At 45.4% G+C, this 16500-nt stretch overlaps 1 protein-coding gene across 1 annotated transcript in view; it reads left to right on the top strand.

The window, feature by feature from the left end:
• Window positions 1–11125: 11125 nt before the first annotated feature.
• Window positions 11126–16500, top strand: part of LOC100086873 (transmembrane protease serine 11F) — a 31314-nt gene continuing 25939 nt past the window's right edge. The window contains exon 1 of the mRNA XM_039913277.1: window positions 11126–11136. Within this exon, the coding sequence (XP_039769211.1) occupies window positions 11126–11136 (11 nt within the window). The remainder of the gene's footprint in view (window positions 11137–16500) is intronic.

Below are 16500 nucleotides of genomic sequence, written 5' to 3'. Positions count from 1 at the left end.
CCCCTTCTTAGGCCTCCCTCGGTCATGGTGTCAGACCAGAACAGGATCAGTTTTCAGGACCAACAGGATGGAACACGACAATCTTCACAGTGCTGACAGCTTTACCCCGACCCCGTCACCCTCTAGAGACCTTCAAATTGGTCTGAGAATGATAAGCATCAGAGGAGACTTGATCACCAAAGGGAAGTCATTTCTCCGCTACCTGATACTTCCTCCATCTCTGGAAGAGACTGTGGTAAAGGTGTGACGTGTCTTCATCAACACTGGGTCTGAGTCACTGGCAAATTTCTATGAGTTTCTGCCCAGCTAGTGTGACTCAGAGGTCCAGTGACCAGGTGGAGACACTTGGCCTGCAGTCCTGTGACTCTGGCTTCGACCATGTCCTAAGAACAGAATACCAGTCACCCTGTTGCGCTTTCTTTATATCATTTGACCCACCCAAGTAACTGTCAAACCTGTCTGAGTCTAGTCTGAAGCACCATTTTTGAGAGGATTGGCTCACTGGGGGCGGGCAGGGCGGGGAGCAACTTCTAACTCAAATATGGGAGCAGCGTGACCTTATGGGAAGACCACAGGCCTGTAGTCAGAAGACCGAGGTTCTAATCCCGGTTTTGCCACTTGTCTGCTGGGTGACCTTTGGCAAGTCACTTAACTTCTCTATCTCAATTTCCTCATCTTTAAAATGGGGATTTAATACCTGTTCTCCCTCCTACTTTGTCCCTGTCCCACGTGGGGCTCACAGTCTGTCTCTGACCTGAGTACCTTGTATCTACTCCAGTGCTGATAATAGTGTTTGACACATAATAAGCACTTAAAAAACACCATAATAATAGACAATAGTAAATCGTGGTAATTAACGTTGTGGCATCTGCCCCAGTTATATATGCTAAGAGGTGGCATAGATAGAATACAATTAGATCAGGCACAATCCCAGTCTCTCATGAGGTTCACAGTCTAGGGGGAAGAACAGATATTTAATTCCCATATTACAGATGGGGAAACTGAGCAACAGGGAAATTATGTAACCGGCCTAAGGTTGCCCGGCAGATCGGCGCAGAGCCGGGGTTCGGAGGGATTTGGGTGGGCGTCCGCAAAATATTCCGTAGGGCAGCGGGTCGTTCTGTTGCGAGCAGGAAGTAAAGTGCACGGTGACCGGGTTATCATCATATTTGGTATCTTTGCGAACCTTCAGGAGTCACTGGGTCAATTCCTCAGTGTTATTTATTGAGCACTTACTCCATGCAGGGCACTCTATGAGCACTTAGGAGAGTACAACAGAGATATTAGAAATAATCCCTAACTTTAAGAGGTTTATAATCTGCTGTAGCATGGCATAGAGGATAGAGCACTGGCCTGGGAGGCAGAAGGTCGTGGGTTCTAATCCAGGCTCTGCCACTTGTCAGTTGCGTGGCCTTGGGTAAGTCACTTAATTTCTCTGTGCCTCAATTACCTCATCTGTAAAATCTGTAAAATAAGACTGAGCCCCATGCAGGGCAGGGAACTGTGTCCAGCCTGATTTGCTTGTGCACCCCCCCCCAATCACTTATTACAGTGCTTGGCACATAGTAAGCATGTAACAAATACCATAACTTATTTTTCAGGCCATTTCTTTCCCTGAAAGCTTGCATCCATGACAGGCCTGTGTTTATCTGGTCTCTCTCCCTCCTAATCAATCAATTGCACTTTCCTGAGCACCTACTATATGGGCAGAGCACTGTCCTAAGTGCTTGGGAGACACAGGACAGAGAGAAACAGCATGGCCTTGTGGATCTTTCCCAAGCACAAGTATGGGGAGTCAGAGGACCTGAGTTCTTATTTCGGCTCTGCCAAATGCTTGCTGTGTGACTTTGGGCAAGTCACTTCACATGCCTGTGCCTCAGTTCTCCTGATCTCCCTAGACTGTGAGCTCTATTCAGGACAGGGACTGTGTCCAACCTAATTCACTTGTCTCTACTACAGCGCTTAAAACAGTGTTTGACACCCAGAAAATTCTCAACAAAATGCTCAACAAAAAACCTCAAAAACACAAGTTGATAGATACGTTCTCTGCCCGCAATGAGTTTACAGTTTAGAACCTACAGTCCTAAAGCTAGATAGAGGAATATATTGTGATGACTGCTTTACATAGACATCTACAAAGCTACTAATATCGCTCCTTTATTTACGGCCGGACACGGTTTTGTCAGCGAGAAATTGCGAGACATTGCCTTCTAATTATATAGAGCCCTCATTTCCACAGTGACTTCACATGACTATGAGCCTGTAATTGGGCAGGGATTGTCTCTCTCTGTTGTCGAATTGTACATTCCAAGCACTTAGAGTGCTCTGTACATAGTAAACGCTCAAAAAATACGATTGAATGAATGAATGCAGTCATTTCAATCCCCACAATAGCCCTGTGGATAAACTGAGGCCTGGTAAAGGCAGGCGACCTGCCTTATTTCACAAGAAAGTCGTTCATTCAGTGGCAGGACTGGGACCAGATTCAACGGAGCTTGCTCCTCCTAGGAGCTGCCTTTCGTTCATTTGTTTAAATCATATCTATCGAGCGCTCACTCTGTGCAAAGCACTGTATGAAGCGCTTGTACAATATAACAAGAAACAGACTCATTCCTGCCCACAATGAGCTCACAGTGCCTTCTGGACTTTGAATTTTTAGGGTGGTCTCAGTTTCATTCAGGCCACTGCTCAGTCAGTCACATTTTCTCAGCACTTACCGGATGCAGAGTGCTGTACTAAGCGTTTGGGAGAGTACATTATAACAGAGTTGGTAGATTAGTTCTCTGCCCACAGTGAGCTTAGAGTCTAGAGGAGGAAACAGCCGTTAACAAAATTAATTTGGGGTAGGGACATAATTGCTGTAGGGTTGAGGGAGGGGTGAATAAAGAGTCTAAGGGCAAGGGCGACACAGAAGGGAGTGGGAGAGGAGGAAAGGAGGGCTTCATCGGGGAAGGCCTCTGGGAGGAAATGTGCTTTTAATAAGTCAGGGGTTAATAAAATGTGGAAGTATTATCCTTTCCAGACTCCTTCCTGCCCTACCCAACAGCAGGGCAGGGAGAGTTGATTGTAAGTTCCTTCTCTAGATTTTAAACTCCTCACGGGCAGGGAGCGTGGGAGGTGTCTACCAGCTCTGGAATACTGTAATCTCCTGAACACGTAGTACAGTGGTCTGCACTGGATATGTGCTCAATCATTATGATCGATTGAGCAAGTGTCAGGCGTGCACTGTGGCAAGCATCTGCTCCCTGCTCAGGCATTCACCAACAGCGGGGAGTGGGAGAGGAGGAACTCAAGACCCAGATACTCCAGGGATTTGGAGTCCGTAGGGGAGAGGAGGTGCGTGGAGGATTATTACAGCTCCAGTGTGTGTGCTCTGACCCAGATAGTACTGGGATTTGTAGTCTCTGGGGCAGAGCATGTGCACTGAGAGATGCTCTATTTCCCACACACACGCTCTGACTTCAGATAGTTGAGATGTGCCAGGGAGATCTCCACCAACACTCATTTACTTGAGGTCAACATGGCAGATTCTCCCCTACCATTTTACTTGCGGGTGATATTTGCTTTTCCCCTTGATTCTCTGTCCCACCTCTCAGTTGAAGGTTTCACCTCTTGATCAGTTTGCGGTCAACTGAGTAATAATCCTACCGGACCAGGAATCTTTTCCGGGCTATTTCTACCCCAAAGTGCTTGAACAGCCATTATCTTTTCTTGTGTTCCCAACCTGTTGGTGAGGTAGGGAGAGGCAGATATTATTTACCTCATATAAATGATAAGGAAACTTAGGGTCAGAGAGATGAAGGGACATATCGGAGGTAAACCAGCAGAGCAGAAACTACAAGCCAGGGTCCTGACAATTTCAATCAATCAGTGGTATTTTCTGAGTACTTACTGTGTTGCAAAGCTAGTCCTAAGCACTTGGGAGAGTACGGGGTTGGTAAACACATTCCCTACCTGAAAGGTTGGTAAACACATTCCTTACCTGAAAGGGGCTGTTATCTTTTTATGATCCAAAAATGCCCCCTAGTTTACCTATTTTATCACCAGCTGTTCTTCATCTTCATTCAAGATAACTCAAGAAGAGATGAGGTTGAACTGCCCTATGAGGGATTTAGATGAGGCAGAAAGAAGACTTCCCAATAGGTGAGGTTTGAGCGACTCTGGAATGAGTGACTTGGGAGAAAGGGGAATCAGCTCCCTGAAAGTCTGGCAAAGAACAGGTCAAGTGGAAAGAGAATGGAATTGGAAGACTGGAGACCTGGGTTGGATAAGTCACTTTACTGTGCCTCAACTTTCCTTTCTATAAAATGGGGTTAAAATACCCCTTTTCCCTCTCTCTTAGATTGTGGGGGTGGGGTTGCGTCTGATCTGTTTTCCGTGTATCTTTCCCAGCACTCAGAACACAGTGAGTGCTTAATGAACAGCATCACCATCAATGGCATTTATTTATTCTATGGTATTTATTGCCTGCAGAGCACTGTACTAAGCACTGGGCAGAGTACAATGCAACAGAGTCGGTAGACTTGCTCCCTGCCACGATGAGCTTACAGTCTGGATTATCATCATATTATCATATTCTTATATTATTACCCTCATTTAGAGAAATAGCGTGGTTTAGGGGATAGAACACGGGCCTAGGAGCTAGAAAGACCTAGGTCTTAATCCAAGCTCCACCACTTGCTGCTGTGTGATCTTGGGCAAGTCACTTAACTTCTCTGTGCCTCATCTATAAAGTGGGGACTAAGACTGTGAGCCGCACATGGGACATGGACTCTATATAACCCGATTTGCTTGTGTCTACCCCAGCGCTTAGGTCAGTGCCTGGCACATAAGAAGAGTTTAACACGTACCATAAAGAAAACCAAACTCATTACTATTCATGAGTCTGGGAACTATTTCCTGGAGGCTGAGAAGTGGACTTTATGATCTCTTAAGGTTGCTTCACATTCCATGATATTCTTACTTTTTAACTCTTTACTCTGATGAGAAGTAAGTAAACCTGAACCTGAAGGAGAAGTAATCCATTGAAGGAGTTTGGATTCTTGTTTAATGCCATTTTTTAAAAAACATCTTTAGGGAAGGTAATCTCAGCCACTGTTTCTTCATTTGAGTAAAACTCTGCCAGTTCATTTATCCTCTAGCTTTGCGGTCCCTTATTCTGAAGGATCGGTCTCTGGGTTCGGTGAACTAGAGAGAAATTATTCATGAATAATGGAGAGGCCCTAAATCCTGGAAGGAGATGTGGCCTAGTGGAAAGGGCATGGTTCTGGGAGTCAGGAGATCACATCCCCAACAGACCTGCAGTGTAACTTTGGACATGTCACTTAGCCTCCCTGTGCCTTAGTTTCCTCATCTTTCAAGTGGGGATAAGATCTCTGCTCTCTCTTATCTCTTAGACTGTGAGCTCCATGTGGGATCAGGGACCATATCCAAATTGATTATTTTGCACCACCTTAGTCTGCGCTTGGCAAGTAGTAAATCCTTAATTAATACCGTAACCATTAAGATAGCTTGAGTTTCACTCATAAGAAACAAAATCAATTTGTTCTTGGCGGTGTTGAATAATTTTTTAAACATAAGAACTGCTTCAGAGCAGCATTCAGTTCTTTTACAGATTGGAGAAGTTTCATCTGGGCTAAAGAAGTAAATTTCTTGAATTTGTAAAATAGCTTAATTCAGCTTTAAAATGGCCCTTATGCATTTATAACCATTCAATTATTGTGTTTGAAAATGATTTTATATCCTTCTCCCCTTTTAAAGGATAAGCATTTTGTGGGCAGGGAAGGTGTTACCTGCTTATCTTCTATTTCCTAAGCACTTAGTACTTTACTCTCTTATTCTTCCATCGGTAATTTATTTTAATCTCTGTCTCCCCCTCTAGACTGTGAGCTCCCCGAGGGAAGATATCACGTCTATTCACTGTATTGTACTCTCCCAACACTTAGTACAGTGTTCTGCACACAAGGAGTGCTCAGTGAATACCATTGATTGATGGATGGATGGTGACTAAAAATTATGAGGCATTCTAGTCTTCTCCAGAGGCTCCTAGTGAAGCGGGACTGAGCTTTGAGATGGGTTCAAGGCTAATACAGTGCATAATAATAGCCCCCCGCCTCGCTCCTTGCCCCAGTGGGGTCCCACAGGGTTCTGATACATTGATGCATCCCTGGCCCCTCGTTTACGTGTTTGCTCAGAGCCGGCTGGCACGTGGGATTCCTGCTCCCTTGCGAAAATGATATCAGCCTCTATCAAAGCTCCCGTCACCTGAACTGGTCTGACCCGTTCCTCCTTTATTGTCCACGACTTCTTTCTTCACCCTCATTCAGCCCACAAAGCCGGGACTCCATCCTGGGTTGATACCGATCTGATGGTGCCGAAATAGTCGCTGCCTGGTCCCCGGGACAAGATGTACTCGTAAGTACCCTGCCTTTTTCACCTTTTTACCCTTCTTCCTCCTGAGAGTTATGTGGCGACACCGGCTGGGGACGATTGATGGGGGTAAAACAGAATTCTCACCTTGATTTGGGGGTGCCAGGTTGGGGGTTTGTGAACGTCAATCAACTGGGTATTTATTGAGCCCTTGCTGTGGGCAGAACACTGTACTAAGCGCTTGGGAGAGTATTAAATAACGCTGGTAGATGCAATCACTGCCCACAAGGAGTTTGCAGTCTCGGACTCCAAGGACATGCGGGGATCCTCTTCCCATCATTCTAAACGGCGCAAAGGTAGTTAACATTGTCAGTTATTGGGTGGTGGGAAGGGGGCATTTGATTTTCTAAGTAGCCAGTTGAGAAAATTATAAGAATAATCATCATCATCATCACTGCGGTGCTTACGTGGCTACTATGGGCCGAGCTGAGCAGTGTGCTAAGCTCCGGGGTACGTCTGATACAAGCAAATCAGCAAAAGTCTCTGTCCCCTACGGGTCTCATGGTCTAAGGGTTAAGAAAGTCAGATAAATGATTTCGGCTTCTTGCTCGAAGAATTATTCCTACCCTTTTGTCAAGATCATACTGTTAGTATTAGGATTCAGGTTATGCTTATTCTAGAGAGCCTTTCTATAAAAATGCTGAGAGAAAATATGAAATAAGCTTAAAGGATAAGATAATCCATATCTTCACTGAAATTCATAAGCATGATTAGAAGTATCAATAATAGGTAGATTCTTTGAGGGATAAAAGGTGATACTATCATGGTTAAAATATTTTTTCTGTGGGTACTTGTGAGGCTAAGACTGCGGTGAGATTGGTTCTCTTCCACACTGTGCTCATGTTAAAATTTTCCCTCATTTGGTATAATTACATTAGAAGTGAATAATTTCAGGTTATAATTTTCTTTTTGGCATGTAAATAGTTAAATCATTTGGTATAATTACATTCGAAGTGTGAATAATTTCAGGTTATAATGTTCTTTTTGGCATGTAAATGGTTAAATTCAAAACCATAACCTTAAATGTATGTTTGCCAGGTAGTCAAAAATTCATCACAGTAATTGGTGAAATTGATTTACGATTCCCTCTCAAAATAAGCAACTAGCAGTGAAGAAGATGCTTCTTCTGGTCTCTGGACCTCGAAACATTTTTCTTTCTTTGTCTTTGACTTAATAGCTGCGATAGCTATCTTTGTTTTTGTGTTGCCCCCATGGTTAGAAAATACTTTTCCTCTTGTGAAGGCTGAAGAGAGACAGAGATGGAGTCTCACCAGTAGAAACTAGGCAACCCATTTTGGTTCATATTTTCTCGGGCGAACCGCAAAGTGAGTGGATGAGACTGTAAGCTCGTTGTGGGCAAGGAATGTCAACCGATTCTGTTATACTGTACTCTCCCAAGTGCTTAGTAGAGTGCTCTGCACACAGTAAGGGCTCCAGAAGTATGACTGAGTGTTGATGGAAACGCCCATCATGGCCTGGATCTTAGCTGACTCATTTTAGAGATGTGCTGGTGTGAGTGACGACTGTGGGCAAGTCACTTCACTTCTCTGGGCCTCAGTTACCTCATCTGTAAAATGGGGATTAAGATTGTGAGCCTCACGTGGGACAACCTGATTACCCTGTATATCCCAGCGCTTGGAACAGTGCTCTGCACATAGTAAGCGCTTAATAAATATCAACATTATTATTATTATTAGTGACCCTTTGTTGATTCATTTCATTCAGATACATTTATCGAGCACTTACTGTGTGCGCTATACTATACTAAGCGCTTGGGAGAGTACATTATGACGATAAGCAGACACATTGCCTGCCCTCAATGAGTCTAGAGTATGAGCTTCCAGTCTAGAGGAATTCCATGGGCTGAGATCCACCCTGGGATTCGCTGCTAGACATAGAAAGGAGCTGGGCTCAAGATGAATGAGCATCTAGTGTTTCACTTAGCCTAGGGCGAGCTTCCGATCCCATAAAATGGCCTGGATGATCCCTCGGTGAGCTGGATTCCGCCAAGTGCCTAAAAGACTCCTTGGTACTAACTGCTGGTCCCAAAATTTGCTCCGCGACCAGCTTGTAGGTGAAGCACCCGAGGCCGGGGCAGCGAGTTCAGTATTTAGTAGGAAAGGTTTATTTCGCTATCGAAGGTTCATTTCCTGTTTCCCCACTCCACACAAACCTCCAGCGGTTTCCCGGGCACCTGCACATCCAACGGAAACTCCTTATCGTCGATTTTAAAACACTCAGTCACCCAGCTTCCTTCTACCTCTCCTCGCTCATTTCATACTATAACCCAGCACTCTTACTTTATTCCTCTAATGACAACCTAACCAATCAGTCAAATTTGAGTGCTTACTGTGTGCAGAGCACTGTACTAAATGCTTGGGAGAGTAACTCACTCTTCCTGGATCTCGTGTATCTTGCTCACATCCTGCCCTGGCCAGCCCCCCCCCCCCCCCCCCGCTCCTTCTTCATATCTGACAGACTATCACTCTCCCCACCTTCAAAGCCTTGTTAAAATCACACTTCCAGAGGTCTTCCTCGACTCCCTCCCTCATCTCCCCGGGCTCCCTCCATTTTGTATCTTTCTTACACTTTGATTTGTTCCTTTATTCTCCCCACAGCACTTACGTACATATCCATAATTTATTTTGGTGTCTGTCTCCCTTTCTAGACTGTAAGCTCCCGTTATAGTCTACTCTCCCAGACACTTAGTACAGTGCTTTGAATGCAGTAATTATTCAAATACAAGTGATTTTCTTTTCCAGTTTGCAGCCTCGGGAAGCGTGTGTTACAGGTGCTTGATAAATTCATCTGAAGCAGGTCTTTCCTATTTTCCCCTTCTTCCCCCACATGTCATGCGGCCTAGTGGACAGAGCATGGGCCTGGGAGCCAGAAGGACATGGGTTCTAATCCCAGCTCCTTCCCTTGTCTGCTGTGTGACCTCGGGGAAAATCACTTCACTGTGCCCATTACCTCATCTGTGAAATGGGGATTAAGGCCGTGAGCCCCGTGGGGGACAGAGACTGTGGCCAACCTGATTACCTTGTATCTACCCCAGTGCTTGGCATACAGTAAGCACTTGACAGATACCGTCATCATCATCTCTCCTGTCTGTCCTCTCGGTGTTAAGGCATCTTTTCCATTTTTGGTCAGCAGACAGGCCTACAGTCCTATGTCAGAAGGGGCTTCTCCCACGTGGGGCAGTGGCAGGGTGTAGAACTTTAGCTTTCTAGGCCCGTTTCCTCCATGAGGTCTTCCCTAATTAAGCCCTTCACTTCGCTTTTTGGTGCCTCAGTTTCCTCATATATAGAAGGGAGATTAAATTCTATTCCTTCTTACCTAGACTGTGAGCCCCACGTTGTCCAACCTGATACCCTTGAATCTACCCCTCTAGATCGAATTTATTGCCATTGTTCTTGTCTGTCCGTCTCCCCCGATTAGACTGTAAGCCCGCCAAAGGGCAGGGACTGTATCTGTTGCCGACTTGTACATTCCAAGTGCTTAGTACGGTGCTCTGCACAGAGTAAGCGCTCAATAAATACTATTGAATGAATGAATTGTAAGCTTGTTGTGGTTAAGGGATGTTACTGTTATATTTACTCTCCCAAATACTTAGTACAGTGCAAAATGCCAGGGGATTCTAAATAGGGAAACTCCTTGGGGATGGGGAACCTGTCTCCCAATTATTTTATACCGTACTCTCCCGAGTGCTTAGTACAGTGCTCTGCACACGGTAAGTGCTCAAGAAATACCATTGATTGATGCAACAGGGCAACCACTGGTTTGGGCTTCAGTGTTTTCTGGTATACCAAGTTTGGTTTCCTCAGAAAATCGGTCTTGTGGGAGAAAAAACAGAGCTTGGTGGTTTGTCTGCCTTTCTCATGAGCGTGTAGGTAGGCTCACTGTGGGTAGGGAATATGTCTTGTGTGTCTGTACTTTTCCAGATGCTTAGTATAGGGTACTGCATCTAGTGGATATTCAATAAAGAGTTACAATTATTATTATAATAGAGCACTGGGGTAGAGATCAGGTAATGGGGTCAGACTCAGTCCCCGTCCCACTTGTGGTTCAAAGTCTGCGAGGAAGGGAGAACAGGCATTTTCAACCCCACTTTATAAGTGAGGAAACTGACCCACAGAGAAGGTGAGTGACCAACCCAAGGTCACACAGCAGGCAAGTGACGGGGCTGGGATTAGAACCCGGGTCCCCTGATGTCTAGGCCCGGGTTCTTTCCACTAGGCCACCCTGCTTCTCCTATTTCTTCCAAGTAGCTGGAATCTTTGTTTAGATTTGGAAAGATCATCTACTATATTAATTCGATTCAAGGGATTCAGCTACACCTGCTCACATATTAGGAGTTCCTCATCAATCAACTTGCATCTTTCTGCGTAGAGCGGCGGAGAGGTCAGCAGAGAACTCCGTAGGTTGACCCCTCAAGGTCTACCTGCCTCTCCCCCTCCTGTAAGCTCTCTTGGTCCAGCCCTTTTCAGTGGACCTTACTGTCCACTTCCCCCGACTCCTCCACCCCTCAGTGGCTTCTGCTACCTCGACTGAGGCTCCTTGCCACACTTTGTTGCTAGCTCTCCTTGCTCTGTTTCCCTATTCTGCCGTCATTTGACTGGGGCCTTTTGAGTCAGTGGCAGAGCAAGGCCCTTATTTAGGGAGCGCCACACCCCTGTCTAGCTAGCGTTTAAGCAGTATGGCTGACCAGTGAGGATTTCGTTCCAGGACACCCAGAGTGACCTCTGGGCATTTGGTATTTGCCCCGCCCTCAGCCCCACAGCACTTAGATATGCATCCATAAATTATAAATGGTAAATTCTTTACTTGTATTAATGTCTGTCTCCCTTGTAGACTGTAAGTTTGTTGTGGGCAGGGAATGTCTACCAATGAGACTATGAGCTCCGCATGGGACAGGGATCGTGGCCAACTCGATTTGCTTCTATCCACCCCAGCGTTTAGTATAGTACCTGGCACACAGTAAGCGCTTAACAAATGCCATTATTGTTATTATTATTATTTTTTAATGGTATCTGCTAAGCATTTACTATGTGGAATAGATACAAAGTTAATCAATGTGGTCTCAGTCCATGTTCCACATGGGGCTCTCAATATTAATTCCCATTTTACAGATGAGGTAACCGAGGCACAGAGAAGTTAAGCGACTCTCCTGATGTCCTGCCTTCAGGACATCTGTGCCTGTATGTCCAGCCGTCGATTCAAATTCAACAGGTCCCGAACTGAGCTCCTCCTCTTCCCACCGAAATTCTCCCATCCCCGCAGTTTTTCCATCGATATTAACGACACTTCCGTCCTTCCCCTTTCGTAAGCCTGCAACCTTGGCATTATCCTTGACTCATCTCTCTCCTTAAATCAGTATATTCAGTCAGTCACTTAAGCGGGTCCATTCTAGCTCCACAACATCTCCAGAATTTGCTCTCTCCTCTCCATCCAAACTGCTATCATACTGGTTCAAGCCCTTGTCACGGTCAATCTGCACTACTGCGTCAGCCTCCTCGCTGACCCCCCAGAATCTCTTCTCTCAGGGCCAGACTTCACTCTGCTGCCCGGATCACTGTTCTGTGCACGGCTCCCTCAAACGTATCGAATGATGTCCTTCCCTCTCTGCATCGAATGGAAATTATTCACCCTCAGAATCGAGGCACTTTATCAGCTCTCTCCCCCTTACTTATACTTGCTTCTCTCCCACTACATCCCAGTCTGCCCACTTTGCTTCTCTACTACCAACTTCTTCACTGTCCCTAACTCTCACCTCATCCAGTCTCGACTCCTTCTTGATTCTCTCCCACCTTCACTAGTCCCTCCCCACGCCGCATCCCGGCCACCAACTTGATATCCGACAGACCAGAACTCTCCCCATCTTCAAAGACCTTAAGATATCTCCTCCAAGAAGCCTTCCCTGACTAAAATCTCGTCTCCCTTCCCCGACTCTATTTTCCCTCCCTACTGACTCTCCCTTGCACTTAGTCCTACTCATTAAGCACTCAAACATCACCCCCTTCCCACAACACTTACGAACATAGCTTTATACTCGGTGGCTTCCCTTACCTGTAATTTATCTTATTAATAATAATAATTATAGTATTTATTAAACGCTTGGCTCTTTTAATGTTTGTCTCCCCGCTAGACTGCGAGCTCTTTGAGGGTAAGGTTGGGAATCTACCAACCGAAGTGTAGTCTTCCAAATGCTTACTACTGCACAAAGTAAGTGCTCAATAAATACCACTGATTGATGGGTTGGGATGGATAAAGAATTGGAAGGGGCACTGGGATCTGAGGAGTTAAAATGGTCTCACTCCCTCTTGTACCATGTCCTTACTGTCAGTAGGTTGGACTCACTACATGGCATTTAAGAGCAACTCTTTCCCACCCAAAAAGATTAAATATAAAAATTTTGAACTCAGCAAAGGAAGAAGAAAACCAAGGGTCAGAAATTGAATGGTTTCAGAGTTATCCTTCACTGGGCCTTTTGAAAAGGTTGGATAGCCATGTGGACTGAAATCCAAATTTCTTGGTCTTAAGCAGGAGGGACGAAAGCAACTTATATCACTATTTGCTGCTGGGATCTGTTTCATTCATTCAATAGTATTTATTGAGCGCTTACTGTGTGTAGAGCACTGTATTAAGCACTTGGAATGTACAATTCAGCAACAGATAGAGACAATCCCTGCCCAACAATGGGCTCACAGTCTAAAGGGGGGAGACAGACAGCAAAACAAAACAGAACCAAACCAAACAAACCAACCCTATCTATTAGGCAGCTTTGCCCACCAAAATCCACTGAATGGCTTTTTTTTTCCAGCAGTATGTGACAGTTCCCTCTAATCTGTAATCTCCTTGTGGCCTGGAAATGTGTCTACCAACTCTGAGTGGTATTTTCTCAAGGGCTTAGTACAGTGCTCTGCATAAAGTAAGTGCTCAATCAATACCACTGATTGATCCCTGCCAGTGGGGGAGATTTCCCAAGTCCACTGGTTGTCTGAGGAGGACCCAGGCATCTGAGAGGTACGATCTGTGGAAAGAGACACACATTGTGGGGCAGGTTTGATGAGGGACCTGTTAGGGCATGGGCTGGTGTGAGACTAGGATTTTCCCTTGGGCAGCAGCCAATTAAACTCAATCACATTTACTTTCTCATTGGAAGGTGCATTTCCGAGAAAACGGGGCTCTGATTCCTAGGTCCAGGAAAGACTTAGTTCAGTGAATGCTCCTTTTTATGACAACAATTCCCTGCCAGGTAAGCAAGCCCTGACAGCCCTGGGGGTGAATTGGAGGGTGTTTTCTCTCAGCAGTTATGGGCCCCTTAGGAGAGCTCTAAAACCAGGCAAGAGAATTAACTGTAAGAAGCCCTCTGTGTTCACCTTCGGCACCTTTAGGCATCAAGATTCTCCTTGCAATGACAAATTTACCTCAAATGTGCCTTGAAACTGAGCCTTATCCATCAAATGATTGCATTTATCAAGCCCTTACTCCGTGCAGAGTGCTGTTCTATGAGCCCGGGAGAACCACTCCCTGCCCTCTGTGAGCTTACAGTCCAGCAGGGATGATGAGCACTAAAATGAATCATAGTTATACGGAAACAAATTTTTTTTTAAAAAAAAGTTATGGACACAGTGCTAGTGTTTTGGGGTCGGGAGTTAGCAGAAGAAGGGGAAGGATGAGGAAAAATGATTATCTTGTTTAAAGGGTGGAGGACTCCAGTGGGTAGGTGATACAGAACTGTGGAAGTGCCAATAGGAGGGAAATGGGGTGGGGAAATGAGGTCTGGGAAGGCCTTCTGGAGGAGATGTGATTTTAGCAGGGCCTTGAAGATGGGAAGAGAAATGATAATAATAATTATGGAATTTAGGTCCTTACTCTGTTCCAGGCACTGTTCTAAATGCTGGGGTAGATACAAGGTAGTCAAGTTGGACGCAGTCCCTGTCTCACGTGGGGCTCATAGTCCTAATTCCCATTTTACGGATGAGGTAACTGAGGCCCCGAGAAGTGAAGTGACTTGCCCAAGGTCACACAGCAGACAAGTAGCCAATCCGTGATTAGAACCCTCGTCCTCTGACTCCCAAGCCAGTGCTCTTTCCACTAGGCCATGTTGCTGATGGGTGTGAAGGGGGTGGGAGTTCCAGGTAGGGAGGTCATGAACAGAGGGTCGTCCGGTGAGAAAGATCCTCATCCATCTGGTCCAGGTTCATGAGGCCACAGATTTTCCAGCAGAACTGGGATAGGTTTCGTGTGAGGTGGGGGAGGCAGATGGAGCTAACCTGTCTGGGAGAACGTGGGGGTGGAGGACTGGGACCCACCTGCCAGAGAGGATCCGGGGGCCATGGATAATCAGTCAATTAATAATCAATCAATGAGGCAGAACTGGGCTCTCCAGCACTGACTCTCTCTCCTGCTGCTCTCTGTGGAAAACGGTGGGATCACATAGACAATTAGTAGTGTGCACTGAACACTTACTATTTAACCAACACTGTACTAAACACTTGGGAGAGTATAATACAATAGAATGAAGAGACGTGATCCCTGCCCTCAAAGAGTTTACAACCTAGTGGAGGAGACAGACGCAAAAATGTGTGATTTATTTGTCTAGCTCTTCCACAAGACTATAAGCTCCTTGAAAGCAAGGATCATTTCTTCTATTTTCCACCTCTCAAATTTTGAGTACACTTCTCTGTATCCAGGCAATGAGTAAATGATATTGACTTTATCTTTTTGGACTTTAATTTCCTCTTAATATGATGATATTGGGGAATTTAAGGCTGATAACATGCCAAGCACTGAACCAAGCTCTGGGATAGGTAAAAGATACTCCGATTGGACACAGTCCTCTCCCACACAAGACTCCCACGCTAAGGGGAAGTGATTTCTACTTAATTCTCTCAAGGAAAAAAAAAACCCACCACTTTTTAAGGTGCCATAAGTAAAAAGAAAACTATTATAATTATAGTTGTACAATTGGTCATATGGCAATTATCTTATCATGTTAAATTGTCTAGTCAGAGGAAAATCTGATCAATTTGGCTGAGAACACATCTGTGTCATCCTCACAGTTGCAGAACTGGTTGCAGGATGCTCTCCTATTTTTCTGTCTCAATATTTCTGTGGGTGAGATGGTAGCAATGATAATAATAGTTGTGGTGTTTCTGAAACTTTTAGTGTGTACCAAGCACTGGGCTAACTGCTGGGGTAGATTCAGGATAATCAGATCGCACAAAAGTCCTGTCTCATAGGTTACACAATCTAAGGGAGAGGGAAAAAAGGTATGGAATCCCCTTTTTACAGATGAGGAAACTGAAGCACAGAGAGGTCAAAAGACGTGCCCCAGGTCAACCAGCAAACAAGAGGCAGAGTGGGGATTAGAACTCATTTCTTGTGATTCCCACCGAGACATACTGCGTTTCGATGTTATAAAGCCCTTCAGAGAAGGGCAAACAGATTCCCAGCTGTCATCCCTTCGTCCTGAGACCGTGTGACGCCTTGAAATACGGAGGAGACCCACCGCCTTCTGGAAGAAGGTTGTGGGCACCTTGGCTTAGAGCGCCATTCATTTCTTTCATTGGGAAAAACATTTAAAAGAGGAAGAGGGCTCTCTGGGCGGCCGTGGTTGTTACTGTTTCCGCAGTTTAGGGGGTGACGGACAAGCCCAGTGCTGAGCAGCACAGCAGAACGATGGTGTCAGTTTGCCACCCTTGTGTTCCACCTCTGCTGTTTACTGAGCGCTGAGTGTACAGCGTTGTGCTAGTTCTCTTCCACCGATGCTTTCATACATAGGGAGGTAGCGTGGCCTAGTGTAAGGAGCACGGGCCTTGACGGGCCCGTCGTTGCAGTGGCAGCTGCCCCACTGGCGGAAATTGACAATAGCAAAGAAAATCATATTTATTACTTTTTTATTTAAATTGACATCTGTCTTCTCTTTTAGACTGTAAGCCGACTGTGGGCAGGGCACATGGCTCCCAACTCTGTGATACTGTAGTCTACCAAAAGCTTAATACAGTGCTTTGCACACTAAATGCTCAATAAATATGATTGATCGATTGAAGACGATGGCTCAGTGAA

Source organism: Ornithorhynchus anatinus, chromosome 10 (assembly GCF_004115215.2).
Source record: "Ornithorhynchus anatinus isolate Pmale09 chromosome 10, mOrnAna1.pri.v4, whole genome shotgun sequence".
NCBI lineage: Eukaryota > Metazoa > Chordata > Mammalia > Monotremata > Ornithorhynchidae > Ornithorhynchus > Ornithorhynchus anatinus.
The sequence above is the reverse complement of the archived record's forward strand: the minus strand, read 5'-3'. Positions and strand labels throughout refer to the sequence as shown.